We start from the raw sequence: 14060 nt of genomic DNA, 5'->3' as shown, positions 1-14060 counted from the left end.
GACCAATCGGTATTTTAGCCATACAACACGTGTACAAACAACGTAACCAACAAGACCAATCACATATCGTAGGTGCGCCGTCGTCATCATACTTGACATTTCCACCAACCATCCAAAGTCGAGAATGTCAAAAATGCTTCCAAGCCATAGGTGCGTTTGAAAAACTCATACCTACCCAGAGGGTAGGCCTTCATCTTGACAGACAGCCGCACACAATATAAACGTTTTTCTAAACTTCAATATAACCTAATCCCAGTGAACCTAACTCTACCATACAATATACCTATAGACGGCAGTGTCGGAGGAAGGCTCAACAAATTATCAAAGGCTGTTCTCTTTGCTGCCGCAAGTGGTACCAATCAAATCAATGTACCAAGTCTGGAACCAACAGGACTCTGAACAGCTTCTACCCCCAAACCAAATAAGTTTCTGAGTGGTGCAGCGGTCTAAGGCACTGCGTCTCAGTACTAGAAGTGTCACTACAGAGCCTGGTTCGTTTCCAGGCTGTATCACAACTGGCTGTGATTGTGAGTCCCGTAGGGCGGTGTTGTCTGGGTTAGGGTTTGGGAGGCTAGGCCCTCATTGTAAATAAGAAATTGTTCTTAACTGACTTGCCTAGATAAAATAAATAAGACTTCTAAACAATATTGAGAAATGGCAACCCTGACTACCTGCAGTGACTATGCACACTCACATATGCATACTGACGTCACACACTTTCACAATCACCACATATGCTCCTGATATTATCTAGCCTGTTGCCTATTCTCTTTACCCCCACCTATATGTACAATACATAGCTTCCTGAAATTACGTTGTACCCCTTCACATCGACATCGGTACATAATTATTCCTTGTGTTACTATTTATATTTTATTTGTATTTATTTTATTTGATCTTTAACTATGCATTGTTGGAAAAGGACCCGTTTGTAAGCATTTCACTGTGAGTCTACGACTGTTTTCTACAAAGCATGTGACAAATACAATACAATTTGATTTGATTTGATTTTAATTGAATACTAGTTGAGGTACCAGTCTTTTTAGCTAACATTCAACTCCTTGCCACTCCTGTCATTGGGTTTGGCAAGGAGTGGAATGTAGTAGCTGAGCAGAGACACAGAGATGGCAACCAGGCTAGAATGCAACAAATCAGAGAGAATTTAGAACGTTTGATGATATCAGAAGCATGAACTGTTAGTCAAAATGTTAGATATGCTTGGGAATTACTACAATAGCAACTTTTTCTAACAATATGGTCGTCATTCTAATGTTCACACATAACGCCATCCATTCCAAGGCCTTACAACAAATGTAGCTATTTCTCAAACCTGTCCACATAATTCTTTAGGATCTTCCACAAATCAACTTTTCACTCTTCATGACTTTTGGTGAGCAGCACAATAAAACCTGGGTACGTAATCCCTTGTTGCATGAGGTAAAACATTTATTTGCTCAAGGTTAAGGTACCAAACCATCAAGCACTGGCATCCAACATTATAATAAGGGGTTAAATATCTGTACCTGTAAGACTCTTATCACATGTATTACTTGCATGGAGGAAACTTTTACAGCTCACAGCAAATCTAATGTAAGTGTTGCTTCTGTACAAACAAAAAATAGAAAACATCACAGCCTGCCAACCCCAGTCTACTGACATCAGCTCAGATTGAATTTGAAAGCCCCTGGCCCTGACCAACCATCCTGAGAACTATGGTCACAAAGGCCAGAGTGGGAAAGTGCCTACCATGTGCCAGACAGAAACTTCCCTGTTATTTAAAAGTAAATTAATGTAGATGAGTGATTATTAATGCCATCCTCAAGATACAGTGATACACCTGAGATTTGGAAAGGTACATTCCAAGTAACATTACATTTAAATTATTCCTAGTATCCATCATTTTGGAAGGGAAGGTTTTGGCATCCAACCCCCACTGAGACTTTTTCCTGCAGTATTTCTATTGACCACTAGAGTGCGCCTCATCACTACATTGTCTGCGTGTTTCTATTTTGGGATTATGGTTCTGGATGTTTTCTTCGAATTATTTGTAGGAAAACAGTGCACAGAGATTTTCCTTGTGGCCCTCTCTGCAATCAGAAAATGTTTTTCGATTAATGACATGATTGCTTGTGTCATGTGCAAATACTTTTTTGTCAAATGTGATTTTTATGGCTGTTAATTGTGATGTTGTAAAAATACAATAAAATACAATAAAGTAATTCAATCATTTTTATTTACATTAAACAGTTAAACAGTATTTTTTTCTAAGGCACTAACTAGTAATGCTCATTTGGACACAATGTTTGTGGCTTTTCCCATAGAGATAGATAGAGGACTCTAGTGCCCAAATGTCTAATATAGAATGGGCAGCGCCATTGAGCACTTTCACCATTTTGAAGTAGTCACTGGGTGGGACCTCCTATGGGTTAAGGAAGGATCACATAATTCCAACCAGGTCACCAGGAGGGATCAGCCAATGCATTATACTTGTGAACAAACATTCCATAACTGCAGGTGGCAGTACATTGGCAAGCTTTATACCTGTTCAAACAACGCACTCCAGGTGGCAGTATGCACCAAGAGGACAGGGTTCCGGTCTAGAAGAATGGTTTTGACTGCTCCCACAGTTTTGCTTCTGTACAGCAGTTTAATCTTAAGGACAGGACCCTTTTTTTTCAATTTTCGCCTAAAATGACATACCCAAATCTAACTGCCTGTAGCTCAGGATTTGAAGCAAGGATATGCATATTATTGGTACCATTTGAAAGGAAACACTGAAGTTTGTGGAAATGTGAAATTAATGTAGGACAACATAACGCATTTGATCTAGTAAAAGATAATACAAAGATATAAAACATGTGTTTTTTAGTTTTTTTTGTACCATCATCTTTGAAATCCATCACTCACAACCGAAGATATTAACATTTTATATTCATCAAATGTCTGCTCTGGTTTTGGACGATGTGATGACATGATCACTGCTTGCGCTGCTCCTTGTGCGGTTGCATCTCAGATATAGACGGCCCATGAAATTAATCAACATATGCGAAAGTGAGTAGATTATCTTGAAAACAACGGGCGGACATATTGGATGTAGTCTTCAGTTCTTATTATATCTCCGTGGTATGCACATATTCAGTTTGTTTACCAAATCATAGAAAATGGATTACTTCAAAATAGAGATGCCCTCAATTGCGCTGCCCCTGCTCTCACAAACGCCATAATACTGTAGTACATATACAATGATGCGATGTCTATCTAAGTCTATGGGCTTTTCCAGGCGCGCCATCTTTGCTGGCACCACGCATAGTTCCTGGCTTTCAGCGCGCACTAATCACTGATTGGATAGCCTGATGTGCGTTGCAGAGAAATTCAGCAAAGACAAAAACAACGCTCGCTCCAATTTACGGGGCGTGACAGTTGAACAACAACAATCAAGCTTCCGGTTTTCCCCCATTCTTACTAGAGAGTTCACTAGCATGATCTTGTGAGCGTAAAATCGCACAATCAACAAGTTTATGTATAATAGATTTACGTGTACGCTAGGTACATTTTATTATTTTGTTTGTCGTGGAATAAGAGCACCGAAAGAGCTATTACTGACTTTGATACACCGCTTTATTTGGCCATTACACTGAGGGAAACTTCCAATACGGTAAAGACTGATCTAGTTAGTTAGCTAATAATTGAATGAAATTAATCATTCTATTGGACTTCGAATGCACGTGTTTTTTTTCTGGAGTATTACAGAGGAGATTGCTATTGTTTTGTTTCCTTGGAAAGTGTTTCATTCATTCCCTTTTCACTGTTTTGTTGAAAGTTCATATATTCAACAATGTATTGAATAGCTGCAGTCAACATGTTTGTATTTTGTCTATCAACAGGGTTATTATGAGCGAAGGAGAGGTATTCCATGAGAAGCAGCGACTGGAGTTGTGCGCCATTCATGCTCTGAACAACGTTCTGCAAGAACAAGTGTTCACCAAGGAGATGGCAGATGACATCTGCAAGCGGTGAGGTCACTTAGGTCAGGCGATGTGTGTGTAATGTCAACTTTAGGGGGTGGTGTTTTGGCTAAACAGGGTTCTTTGTGTCAATGATAACACACAGGCTCTTCAATATGCAATCTCTGCATGTAAATCATCAAGTACTGCTATAAGCTTGTGATCCAAAGAGCACCCACCACACACTTTCTCCATGAGTTCCAAGAGCATGTGAATCTGTTTTTACCATGTTCCCCTCTTTTCCCTTCCTCCCCAGGCTAGCTCCACAATGTGTGGTGAACCCTCACCGCTCGATGCTGGGCACAGGCAACTATGACGTCAACGTCATCATGGCTGCCCTACAGAGCAGAGAGTTGGCTGCAGTATGGTGGGACAAACGCAGGTCAGTCTTCAATACCTCAGGGCCAGACAGATTCGGAAGAGATGATTGGCAATGAAATACACCTGTGTAATAAATTCAAATCCAACCAAGTACCGCTACAGGTCATGAAGAGCTAGTTTTATTGACCAAAGAAAATATTTGGATAAGGAAACTTCGCCACAGATTCTGTTTACTCCTACTGTTCATCACTGTTCCTCCCCTTCACCACCACAGTGACTGTTGATTTTAAACCAAAATCTCCTTCCCTTTTCCTATTTCTCCCTCAGAACAGTACAGAGTCTCTGTGTTGACAAGGTCCAGGGGTTCATCCTGAACGTTCCGTCACGTGTCTCTCTTGGAATTGTGTCCCTCCCCGTCAAGCGGCGGCACTGGCTTGCAGTGCGCCAGGTTAATGGACACTACTACAACCTCGACTCCAAACTAAAGAGTCCTGTCTGCATCGGGAACGAAGCAGATCTCCGGTGAGTGATGGGAGGGACGACGACTATGCAGACATGTGTTGTACAACTCCTATTCAAAGGCACAGTATCTCAAACTTTAAAGCTGTAATAAATAGTGATAAATGCAAAAATATGCAAATGCTAAATTTGTCATGCTGAATTGTTTGCAAACAAATGTCCCTCTGTAATTTTTATTTACATAGTAATCCTGTCAGGAACTCTTGAATGCAGCCCACAATTTGACTGTGGTAGACTACTAGTCAGAGTTTGATCTCATCCTGTTCGAGGAGTGGTCACATGGGGCTTGTTACAGTTTGTACTTTGCACTCTTGTAAACCAGTCTCTCTCACTCTCCCATTTGTACTCTCTCATTCACCACACTCCTCTTCTCTCTTTCTCAGTACATTTCTCAGTGAAGTTCTGTCTCCGGACGTGGCAGAGATGCTCCTGGTTGTGAGGAGGGACGTGGAGGAGTACGGAACCTGGCTGAACTCTGATGACCTCAGGAAGTGATTCCTCTGGCCTGGGCATTCCTTAATTCATTCAGCATGGGACTCAAACTCCTGCTCTACTCTGGAAAAACAAATAACATTTTAGAAAACAAGAGGCGCTTAACAAAAAGTACATATTTCAGGAAATGCATTACCGGTTGCTGAGGAGTGTGGGCACTCTTAGACACACGAAGTGCCAAAGATAATTTAAGATGACGAGGGATTTCTGTCCCAAATGACTTGTTTGTAACAGTTTACTGACTGTTGTTTGGATTCCTATACTACAGCTGCATCTATATATTTTTCCTTCTCTCTCTTCCTTCTTCCTATGCACTGCACTGTCGAGGTAGATCAGTTAGAACTAGTTTGTCTTTGTTATTCTATGCACTGAGGAGGTACAGAGGTGGCACTGGATGTCATGTTGACAACTGACTGAAAATAATGCTTCTATGTTTGTGTTCTGTCTGCGTCTACATCTAACTATGCATATCGAAGTGAATGGGAGCACTGTCTTTCTGTTACACGCGCTCAACTACACACACTCTCAGTGGATATAAAGAAAATGTTATTTATATGTAACGATGTGTCTCGTCTTTCAGAGGTTCAGCAGCACAGTTCATTCACAGTTGAGTGACTTAAACAAGGCAGCTTTATTAATTGTTAATATTTTATTTATATTAGACTCTGGAGTGAAAAAGGATGCCATTCAAAAGGAGCATTGATTATACCATACAAACGCAATTCAAGGGTTAACAAGGTCAGTAGGCAGGGAGGGTGTTCAATGAAATCTGACATCACATATGTACATAACATCCTATAGAGACCCCAGAAACCCACTGCTGTATAGTTATTATTGCTATTTACGGTAGAGCTACTGCAGCACCAGTGGCAGGAGTTTTATTGCTATGTGCCTGCTGTCATTGCATGGGATTTGTAGTTCTAACGGTCTCGTGGTTGGATGGGAGTTGTAGTTCTCAATTAAGCCTACAAAGAGGTGGTACTATAGTCTTCTCTTGAATGTTATTTTTAAGAGCAAAGTTTCGTGAGGGGATGGGCAACTCCAGTCCTTGGGGACTTGGTGTCCCGTCTGCAGCTGACTCCAATAATTGCCTAATCATGATCTTCAGTTTAGAATGCAATTAGTTTATTCACCACTCCGGCCCCAAGGACAGGAGTTGCCCATCCCTGATTTAGATAATGTCATCAACAGTGAAATGTACAGTCTGTATCAGAAGGTAATACAAAGGAGGTACAGAATTTTCACCTATAAAAAGTAAATCAAATAAAAATTGCAAGTTGAATACCAAGTGAGGAGACTGCATATTCATTCACCCAAAAATGTGTCTGGTTTCTACGTGTCAGTGTTTCTCTACAACAAGATATAGATATAAAAACGTGAAAATAAACTGGTACTACATTTAAAAAATATAGAACTACAATGTCGTAACGTCAATACCATTTTGGCTCGCCGCGCAACTGTTGACACTGGACAGACAAGGGGGATTGTAAAGGGGTGACTTTGACCAAGTGAACCTGGTGCAAACCTCTTCATAATCATGCTACCTACTGTATCTATCTGACATTAGCTTACTGTGAGGTTCTACAGCAGGCCATTCAACCTTGTTGATACTGACGTTACGCACCTTTAAATTTACATCTAAAGCTCGATTTTTGGGGATTAGTTATTTATTCTTCATCTCAATAAAGTGTCCATTCATAAGAAAACAGAAAAAAATTCTATACTTTTTTAAACATAAAAAATTAGCGTGAATACAGGTTCCTTGAATGGGCGGAGTTGGGGTGTGTTTGACTACCCCCGTAACCAGTCAGCATGCTGGGAGAGTACTGTACTTTCAGAAACGATATGGGGGAGCCGCCATTGAAGATCCACAGAGGAGGGTGTGCAGAGAGAAGGGAGACAAGAAAACAAGAAATCTCCATTATTCAAATTTGTTTCAAAATCATCTCATGTAGGAAGATGAGCACTCACGTGGTCACATTATTCCCCTAACAACAGGGGTAGAGGAGGTAGACGTTATCCACAACCACTGATCCAGGGTCTTTACCTCCAAATGGTTAAGGTTAGGAATGGGTAGGTAATCAGGTAATCTGACCCCAGATCAGAGGTGTATGGAGGCAACTTCTACCACAAGCACCAGGGACTGTTGTAAAAGTTAGGACTGGGATGGTAATGCTAGAAAGGACAAAGGTAGGGTAATGGTTAGGGTTAGGTCTCAGGTTTGTGATCAGAAAGCACTGTATGTGCGTCCTTTCTAGCATGTCCAAAGTCAGAGAGGTGACAACCGACGGAGTTAGTTGTTAGGGGCAGAAAGTGAGCTTTCCCATTCAAGCGATAGTACACATACTTTAGGTTAGTTGAATTAAAAAAGAATGCCAGTTTACAGCAGGTGCGTAGACAGAATTTAGTTGGTAGATGGGCCTACAGAAATTTGGATGGGCCAACGCTACCCAGGCCCACCCTTGCCTACACTCCTGGCCTACAGGGCCCTGTGAGGTTGGAGCCACAACACCACCACCACCACCACCATCCCCACTACCATCACAACCATCATCACCACTATCATCACCACCTTGACAATCACCACCACTACCATCACCACCATCCCCATCACCACCATGACCACCATCACCACTACCATCACCACCACCAGTTAGTTAGATCCAGAATGTTTATTATCGACTAATGACAAACGTACAGGCAAATAACACCTTGAGTGACGCCTAGTGATGACAAATGGCACAGATTAGGATGTCACGAATACAAAGGAACTCACAGAGGGGGGTGGGGACTGCCTGTCAGTCAGGGGTAGGCTCTCATAGCCAGGGTTGCCATTGGAGGAAACGTTTGGAGTCCTGTGTAGAGACAGAAAGAGAGAGGAAACGAAAGGAAAAGCAGGAAGGCAGAAGAGGAGGAAGAGGAGCAGGAGTGGAGAATGAGTGAGAGAGAGGGGAAAAAGGGATGAGACACATTGAGAAAGACGAAAAGAGGGAGGTGGACCAAAGGAGGGAACCGAGGTGGGGTAAGAAGAGAAAGGGAGGAAGAGGAGCAGGAGTGGAGAATGAGTGAGAGAGAGGGGAAAAAGGGATGAGACACATTGAGAAAGACGAAAAGAGGGAGGTGGACCAAAGGAGGGAACCGAGGTGGGGTAAGAAGAGAAAGGGAGGAAGAGCGATTAGAGAAATGGTGATGTAGAAACGGACCTCCTTATAACTGGTGGTATTAGTGTTATTAGGGCACTATATCTACGTAGGCAGGGGGATAGCTGGAGGTTTCAGCATGGGGGACACAGATATTATACACACAGTGCACTCCTGATAAGTCCACTTTGGGAAATGCAAAGTCATGTACAATGATGAAGTGCACATTTGTGTACAACGTGTACGGCAATTTAAAACTTCACCAGTTCCAATTCAAAATACATTCATTTTTAATTGCTCTGGATATCCACATGCTCCACTTTAGTGTGTGCTTTCCAGACGGCCCCAAACCAGAGCATTTATCAGGAGTCCACTGCATTCTTATTGTTTATTGGGTACCTGGAATCTGAGTTACTTTACTCTGGGCAGTTTGGTCATGATACTGTTACTATTAGATCTAGGCTAGGGCCACTGACTATCACAGTGTTTACAGAGCCTGAATACACCAACTGGACTTGGCATTTAGTTATGTTCTACATGCTAAGGCATAAGGTAGGAAAGTACACTTCTTAGGGCATTAACTGGACTGGCAAAGTATAGAAAGAGAGTGAAAGAGAGGAAGAGACAGTGAGAGGAAGTGACAGTGAGAGGAAGTGACATTGAGAGGGAGTGAAAGACCGAGAGAGAGTGAGAGAGAGGAAGAGACAGTGAGAGGAAGAGACAGTGAGAGGGAGTGAAAGACCGAGAGAGAGTGAGAGAGAGGAAGAGACAGTGAGAGGAAGAGACAATGAGAGGGAGGAAGAGACAGTGAGAGGGAGTGAAAGACCGAGAGAGAGTGAAAGAGAGGAAGTGACAGTGAGAGGGAGTGAAAGACCAAGAGAGAGTGAGAGAGAGGAAGAAAACGTGAGAGGGAGTGAAAGACCGAGAGAGTGAGAGAGAGGAAGAGACAGTGAGAGGGAGTGAAAGACCGAGAGAGAGTGAGAGAGAGGAAGAGACAGTGAGAGGGAGTGAGAGAGGAAGAGACAGTGAGAGGGAGTGAAAGACCGAGAGAGAGTGAGAGAGAGGAAGTGACAGTGAGAGGGAGTGAAAGACCGAGAGGGAGTGAGAGAGAGGAAGAGACAGTGAGAGGGAGTGAAAGACCGAGAGAGAGTGATAAAGAAATAATAAAGGACAGAGACAGAAAGAGAGAGAGGTGAGAGTAATTTGAGAGACTTGATAACATGAGACTTGGACACCACAGTGTGGATGGTGGGTGGGAGTGATGGGGTTTTACCTAGGTCAACCTGAGCCTCATATCTCCGCAGTATTAATGTATGTGTCTCAAATGACACCCTATTCCCCATATAGTGCACTACTTTTGGACACTTGGCCCCAAGTAGTGCACTATATGGTGAATAGGGTGTCATTTGAAACACACTCAAGATCTGTGAGTGATCGATCGGACCGGTCTGTGTCTGTCTTGGAAGGTGCGACAGACCGATAGACAGACACACAGAAAGACAGACTTCTGGAGTTGTGTCTGTTTCTCTGCCTACCCTGCAGTCCACAGTAGCCCTATCTGTGTGTCTGTTTCTCTGCCTACCCTGCAGTCCACAGTAGACCTGTCTGTGTCTCTGCCTACCCTGCAGTCCACAGTAGATCTGTCTGTGTGTCTGTTTCTCTGCCTACCCTGCAGTCCACAGTAGCCCTGTCTGTGTGTCTGTTTCTCTGCCTACCCTGCAGTCCACAGTAGATCTGTCTGTGTGTCTGTTTCTCTGCCTACCCTGCAGTCCACAGTTGCCCTGTCTGTGTGTCTGTTTCTCTGCCTACCCTGCAGTCCACAGTAGACCTGTCTGTGTGTGTTTCTCTGCCTACCCTGCAGTCCACAGTAGATCTGTCTGTGTGTCTGTTACTCTGCCTACCCTGCGGTCCACAGTAGACCTGTCTGTGTGTCTGTGTGTCTGTTTCTCTGCCTACCCTGCAGTCCACAGTAGCCCTGTCTGTGTGTCTGTTTCTCTGCCTACCCTGCAGTCCACAGTAGCCCTGTCTGTGTGTCTGTTTCTCTCCCTACCCTGCAGTCCACAGTAGCCCTGTCTGTGTGTCTGTTTCTCTGCCTACCCTGCGGTCCACAGTAGACTGGTCTGTGTGTCTGTTTCTCTGCCTACCCTGCGGTCCACAGTAGACCTGTCTGTGTGTCTGTTTCTCTGCCTACCCTGCGGTCCACAGTAGATCTGTCTGTGTGTCTGTTTCTCTGCCTACCCTGCGGTCCACAGTAGACCTGTCTGTGTGTGTTTCTCTATCTGTGTGTCTGTTTCTCTGCCTACCCTGCAGTCCACAGTAGATCTGTCTGTGTGTCTGTTTCTCTGCCTACCCTGCAGTCCACAGTAGATCTGTCTGTGTGTCTGTTTCTCTGCCTACCCTGCAGTCCACAGTAGATCTGTCTGTGTGTCTGTTTCTCTGCCTACCCTGCGGTCCACAGTAGACCTGTCTGTGTGTCTGTTTCTCTGCCTACCCTGCGGTCCACAGTAGATCTGTCTGTGTGTCTGTTTCTCTGCCTACCCTGCGGTCCACAGTAGACCTGTCTGTGTGTCTGTTTCTCTGCCTACCCTGCGGTCCACAGTAGATCTGTCTGTGTGTCTGTTTCTCTGCCTACCCTGCGGTCCACAGTAGATCTGTCTGTGTGTCTGTTTCTCTGCCTACCCTGCAGTCCACAGCAGACCTATCTGTGTGTCTGTCTGCGTTGCGTGTGTTTGCTTCCCCTGACAAAGTGATCCGTATGTGTCTATATGGAGGCAGAGTGGTTCTGACTACTCCATCACTGTACATGTCTGGGTGGGTGTGAGGTAGAACTATATCCAATGTATTTCCAATGTCAAACGTTTGCCACGGTTCATGTATGCTAACATTACAGGGTGTGGTGAAGTAAATATGTGTGTCTTTTCAAGCTGTGCATCTAAAACCTCTGTGTGTCTCTGTTTTGTGCCTATCCTTCACTTATGCTCGATAACATAACAGACTTAGTCAGTAGGTCCGTGTGTGTTCATGCACGCTCCACTACTCTATACTGGGCCTATATGAGTGTCCTGATCTTGTTGGCTTCAGGTGGGAGCTTCGAGTTGAAGTTACACCAAGGCACAGATCTAGGATCAGCTTAATCTCCACCAAGTCTTCATCCTCAGCCACTATAGTAAAAAACGTAATCTTATTCCCGGGGGATCTCTCTGAGGCAACTCTGTCTGTCTGTCTGTCTGTGTGTCTGTGTGTCTGTGTTACTCACGGGAGGGGTGGCGCGCTAGAAAATGGAGGAGTCCACTCGGCCCCCTGGTAATTATAGAAGGGGGGCAAGGCCCCTCGCTGAGACCCCACGGCCGGCTGTCTACGTGCCTGATGGGAAGTGAAGGGGTCCTCGCTCTCGCTGTCCGAATCTTCATACTCCTCGGAATCACTGTCGCCCGTCAGAGAGAGGGGAGAGGAGAACTCATGAGAACAACAATTAGGGGTTTTGGTAACACTTTGTATGAACCTTTAAATCCTATGGAACAGATATGGAACACACTCTTCATGTGTGGAACACAGCCACAACATCTGTGTACTTTTACCCTACTGTACAAGAAAACAACAAAAAATTGTTGTAAAATAATAATATACAGTACTGTGTGAACGTTTTAGGCAGGTGTGAGAAAATGCTGTAAAGTAAGAATGCTTTTAAAAATAGACATGTTAAAAGATTATATTTATCAATAAACAAAATGCTAAATGAGTGAACAGAAGAAAAATCTAAACCAATCCATATTTGGTGTGACCACCCTTTGCCTTCAAAGCATCAATTCTTGTAGGTACACTTGCACAAAGTCAGGTATTTTGTAGGTATATAGTCAGGTGTATGATTATACAATTACACCAAACAGGTGGTAATTATCATCAATTCATTTCTGAGAAGTACAGGCAGATACTTATCCATCATGCAATACCATCTGGGAAGCATCTGATTGGCCCCAAATTTTATCTGCAGCATGACAACAACCCCAAACATACAGCGAAAGTCATTAAGAACTATCTTCAGCATAAAGAAGAACAAGGAGTCCTGGAAGTGATGGTACGGCCCCCACAGAGCCCTGATCTCAACATCATTGAGTCTGTCTGCAATTAAATGAAGAGAGAGAAGCACCTGAGGCTGCCTAAATCCACAGAAGAACTGTGGTTAGTTCTCCAAGATGTTTGGGCCAACCTACCTGCCGAGTTCTTTCAAAAACTGTCTGCAATTGTACTTAGAAGAATTGATGCTGTTTTGAAGAAAAAGGGTGGTCACACCAAATATTGATTGGTTTAGATTTTTCTTCTGTTCACTCACTTTGCATTTTGTTAACTATTAACATGCCTATTCTTTAAAGCATTCTTACTTTACAGCCTTTTTTTCACACCTGCCTAAAACTTTTGCACAGTACAGTGAGGGAAAACATATTTGATCCCCTGCTGATTTGGTACGTTTGCCCACTGACAAAGAAATGATCCGTCTATAATTGTAATGGTAGGTTTATGTGAACAGTGAGAGACAGAATAACAACAACAAAAAATCCAGAAAAACACATGTCAAAAATGTTATGAATTGATTTGCATTTTAATGAGGGAAATAAGTATTTGACCCCCTCTCAATCAGAAAGATTTCTGGCTCCCAGGTGTCTTTTATACAGGTAACGAGCTGAGATTAGGAGCACACACTTAAAGGGAGTGCTCCTAATCTCAGTTTGTTACCTGTATAAAAGACACCTGTCCACAGAAGCAATCAATCAGATTCCAAACTCTCCACCATGGCCAAGACCAAAGAGCTCTCCAAGGATGTCAGGGACAAGATTGTAGACCTACACAAGGCTGGGATGGGCTACAAGACCATCACCAAGCAGCTTGGTGAGAAGGTGACAACAGTTGGTGCGATTATTCGCAAATGGAAGAAACACAAAAGAACTGTCAATCTCCCTCGGCCTGGGGCTCCATGCAAGATCTCACCTCATGGAGTTGCAATGATCATGAGAACCCAGAATCAGCCCAGAACTACACAGGAGGATCTTGTCAATGATCTCAAGGCAGCCGAGACCATAGTCATCAAGAAAACAATTGGTAACACACTACGCCGTGAAGGACTGAGATTCTGCAGCGCCCGCAAGGCCCCCCTGCTCAAGAAAGCACATATACATGCCCGTCTGAAGTTTACCAATGAACATCTGAATGATTCAGAGGACAACTGGGTGAAAGTGTTGTGGTCAGATGAGACCAAAATGGAGCTCTTTGACATCCACTCAACTCGCCATGTTTGGAGGAGGAGGAATGCTGCCTATGACCCCAAGAACACCATCCCCACCGTCAAACATGGAGGTGGAAACATTATGCTTTGGGGGAGTTTTTCTGCTAAGGGGACAGGACATCTTCACTGCATCAAAGGGACGATGGACGGGGCCATGTACCATCAAATCTTGGGTGAGAACCTCCTTCCCTCAGCCAGGGCATTGAAAATGGGTCGTGGATAGGTATTCCAGCATGACAATGACCCAAAACACACAGCCAAGGCAACAAAGGAGTGGCTCAATAAGAAGCACATTAAGGTCCTGGA

General features: G+C 43.7%; 2 protein-coding genes across 8 annotated transcripts in view; one reads left to right on the top strand and one right to left on the bottom strand.

The window, feature by feature from the left end:
- Positions 1-3337: 3337 nt before the first annotated feature.
- Positions 3338-6622, top strand: LOC139421566 (josephin-2-like). Its single transcript, XM_071172592.1, has 5 exons — positions 3338-3655; positions 3885-4013; positions 4261-4386; positions 4653-4847; positions 5228-6622. Exons 2-5 carry the CDS (start codon positions 3892-3894, stop codon positions 5337-5339), a joined length of 555 nt encoding a protein of 184 aa, XP_071028693.1. The 5' UTR covers positions 3338-3655; positions 3885-3891; the 3' UTR covers positions 5340-6622.
- Positions 6596-14060, bottom strand: part of LOC139421540 (protein tweety homolog 1-like) — a 34649-nt gene continuing 27184 nt past the window's right edge. Inside the window, exons 13-15 of one of the 7 annotated variants that reach the window (XM_071172538.1) lie at positions 11733-11900; positions 8113-8191; positions 6596-7162 (exon numbers count right to left, since the gene is read on the bottom strand). In XM_071172538.1, coding sequence (XP_071028639.1) covers positions 7079-7162; positions 8113-8191; positions 11733-11900 — 331 coding nt within the window. In that variant the 3' untranslated portion in view covers positions 6596-7078. Of the gene's footprint in view, positions 7163-7289; positions 7512-8112; positions 8192-8782; positions 9058-11732; positions 11901-14060 lie in introns of those variants that run through there. The other 6 variants (XM_071172573.1, XM_071172548.1, XM_071172580.1 and 3 more) reach the window with 6 other exon arrangements.

Source organism: Oncorhynchus clarkii, chromosome 2, assembly GCF_045791955.1.
Source record: "Oncorhynchus clarkii lewisi isolate Uvic-CL-2024 chromosome 2, UVic_Ocla_1.0, whole genome shotgun sequence".
NCBI lineage: Eukaryota > Metazoa > Chordata > Actinopteri > Salmoniformes > Salmonidae > Oncorhynchus > Oncorhynchus clarkii.
Note: the sequence above shows the minus strand (reverse complement) of the source record. Positions and strands in the feature narration are given on the sequence as shown.

Coding starts and splice junctions, on each gene's coding strand:
- LOC139421566 (XM_071172592.1), top strand. CDS start 3,892: ATGAGCGAAGGAGAGGTATTCCATGAGAAGCAGCGACTGGAGTTGTGC. Junction 4,014..4,260: donor GCAGATGACATCTGCAAGCG/GTGAGGTCACTT, acceptor CTTCCTCCCCAG/GCTAGCTCCACAATGTGTGG. Junction 4,387..4,652: donor GTATGGTGGGACAAACGCAG/GTCAGTCTTCAA, acceptor TTTCTCCCTCAG/AACAGTACAGAGTCTCTGTG.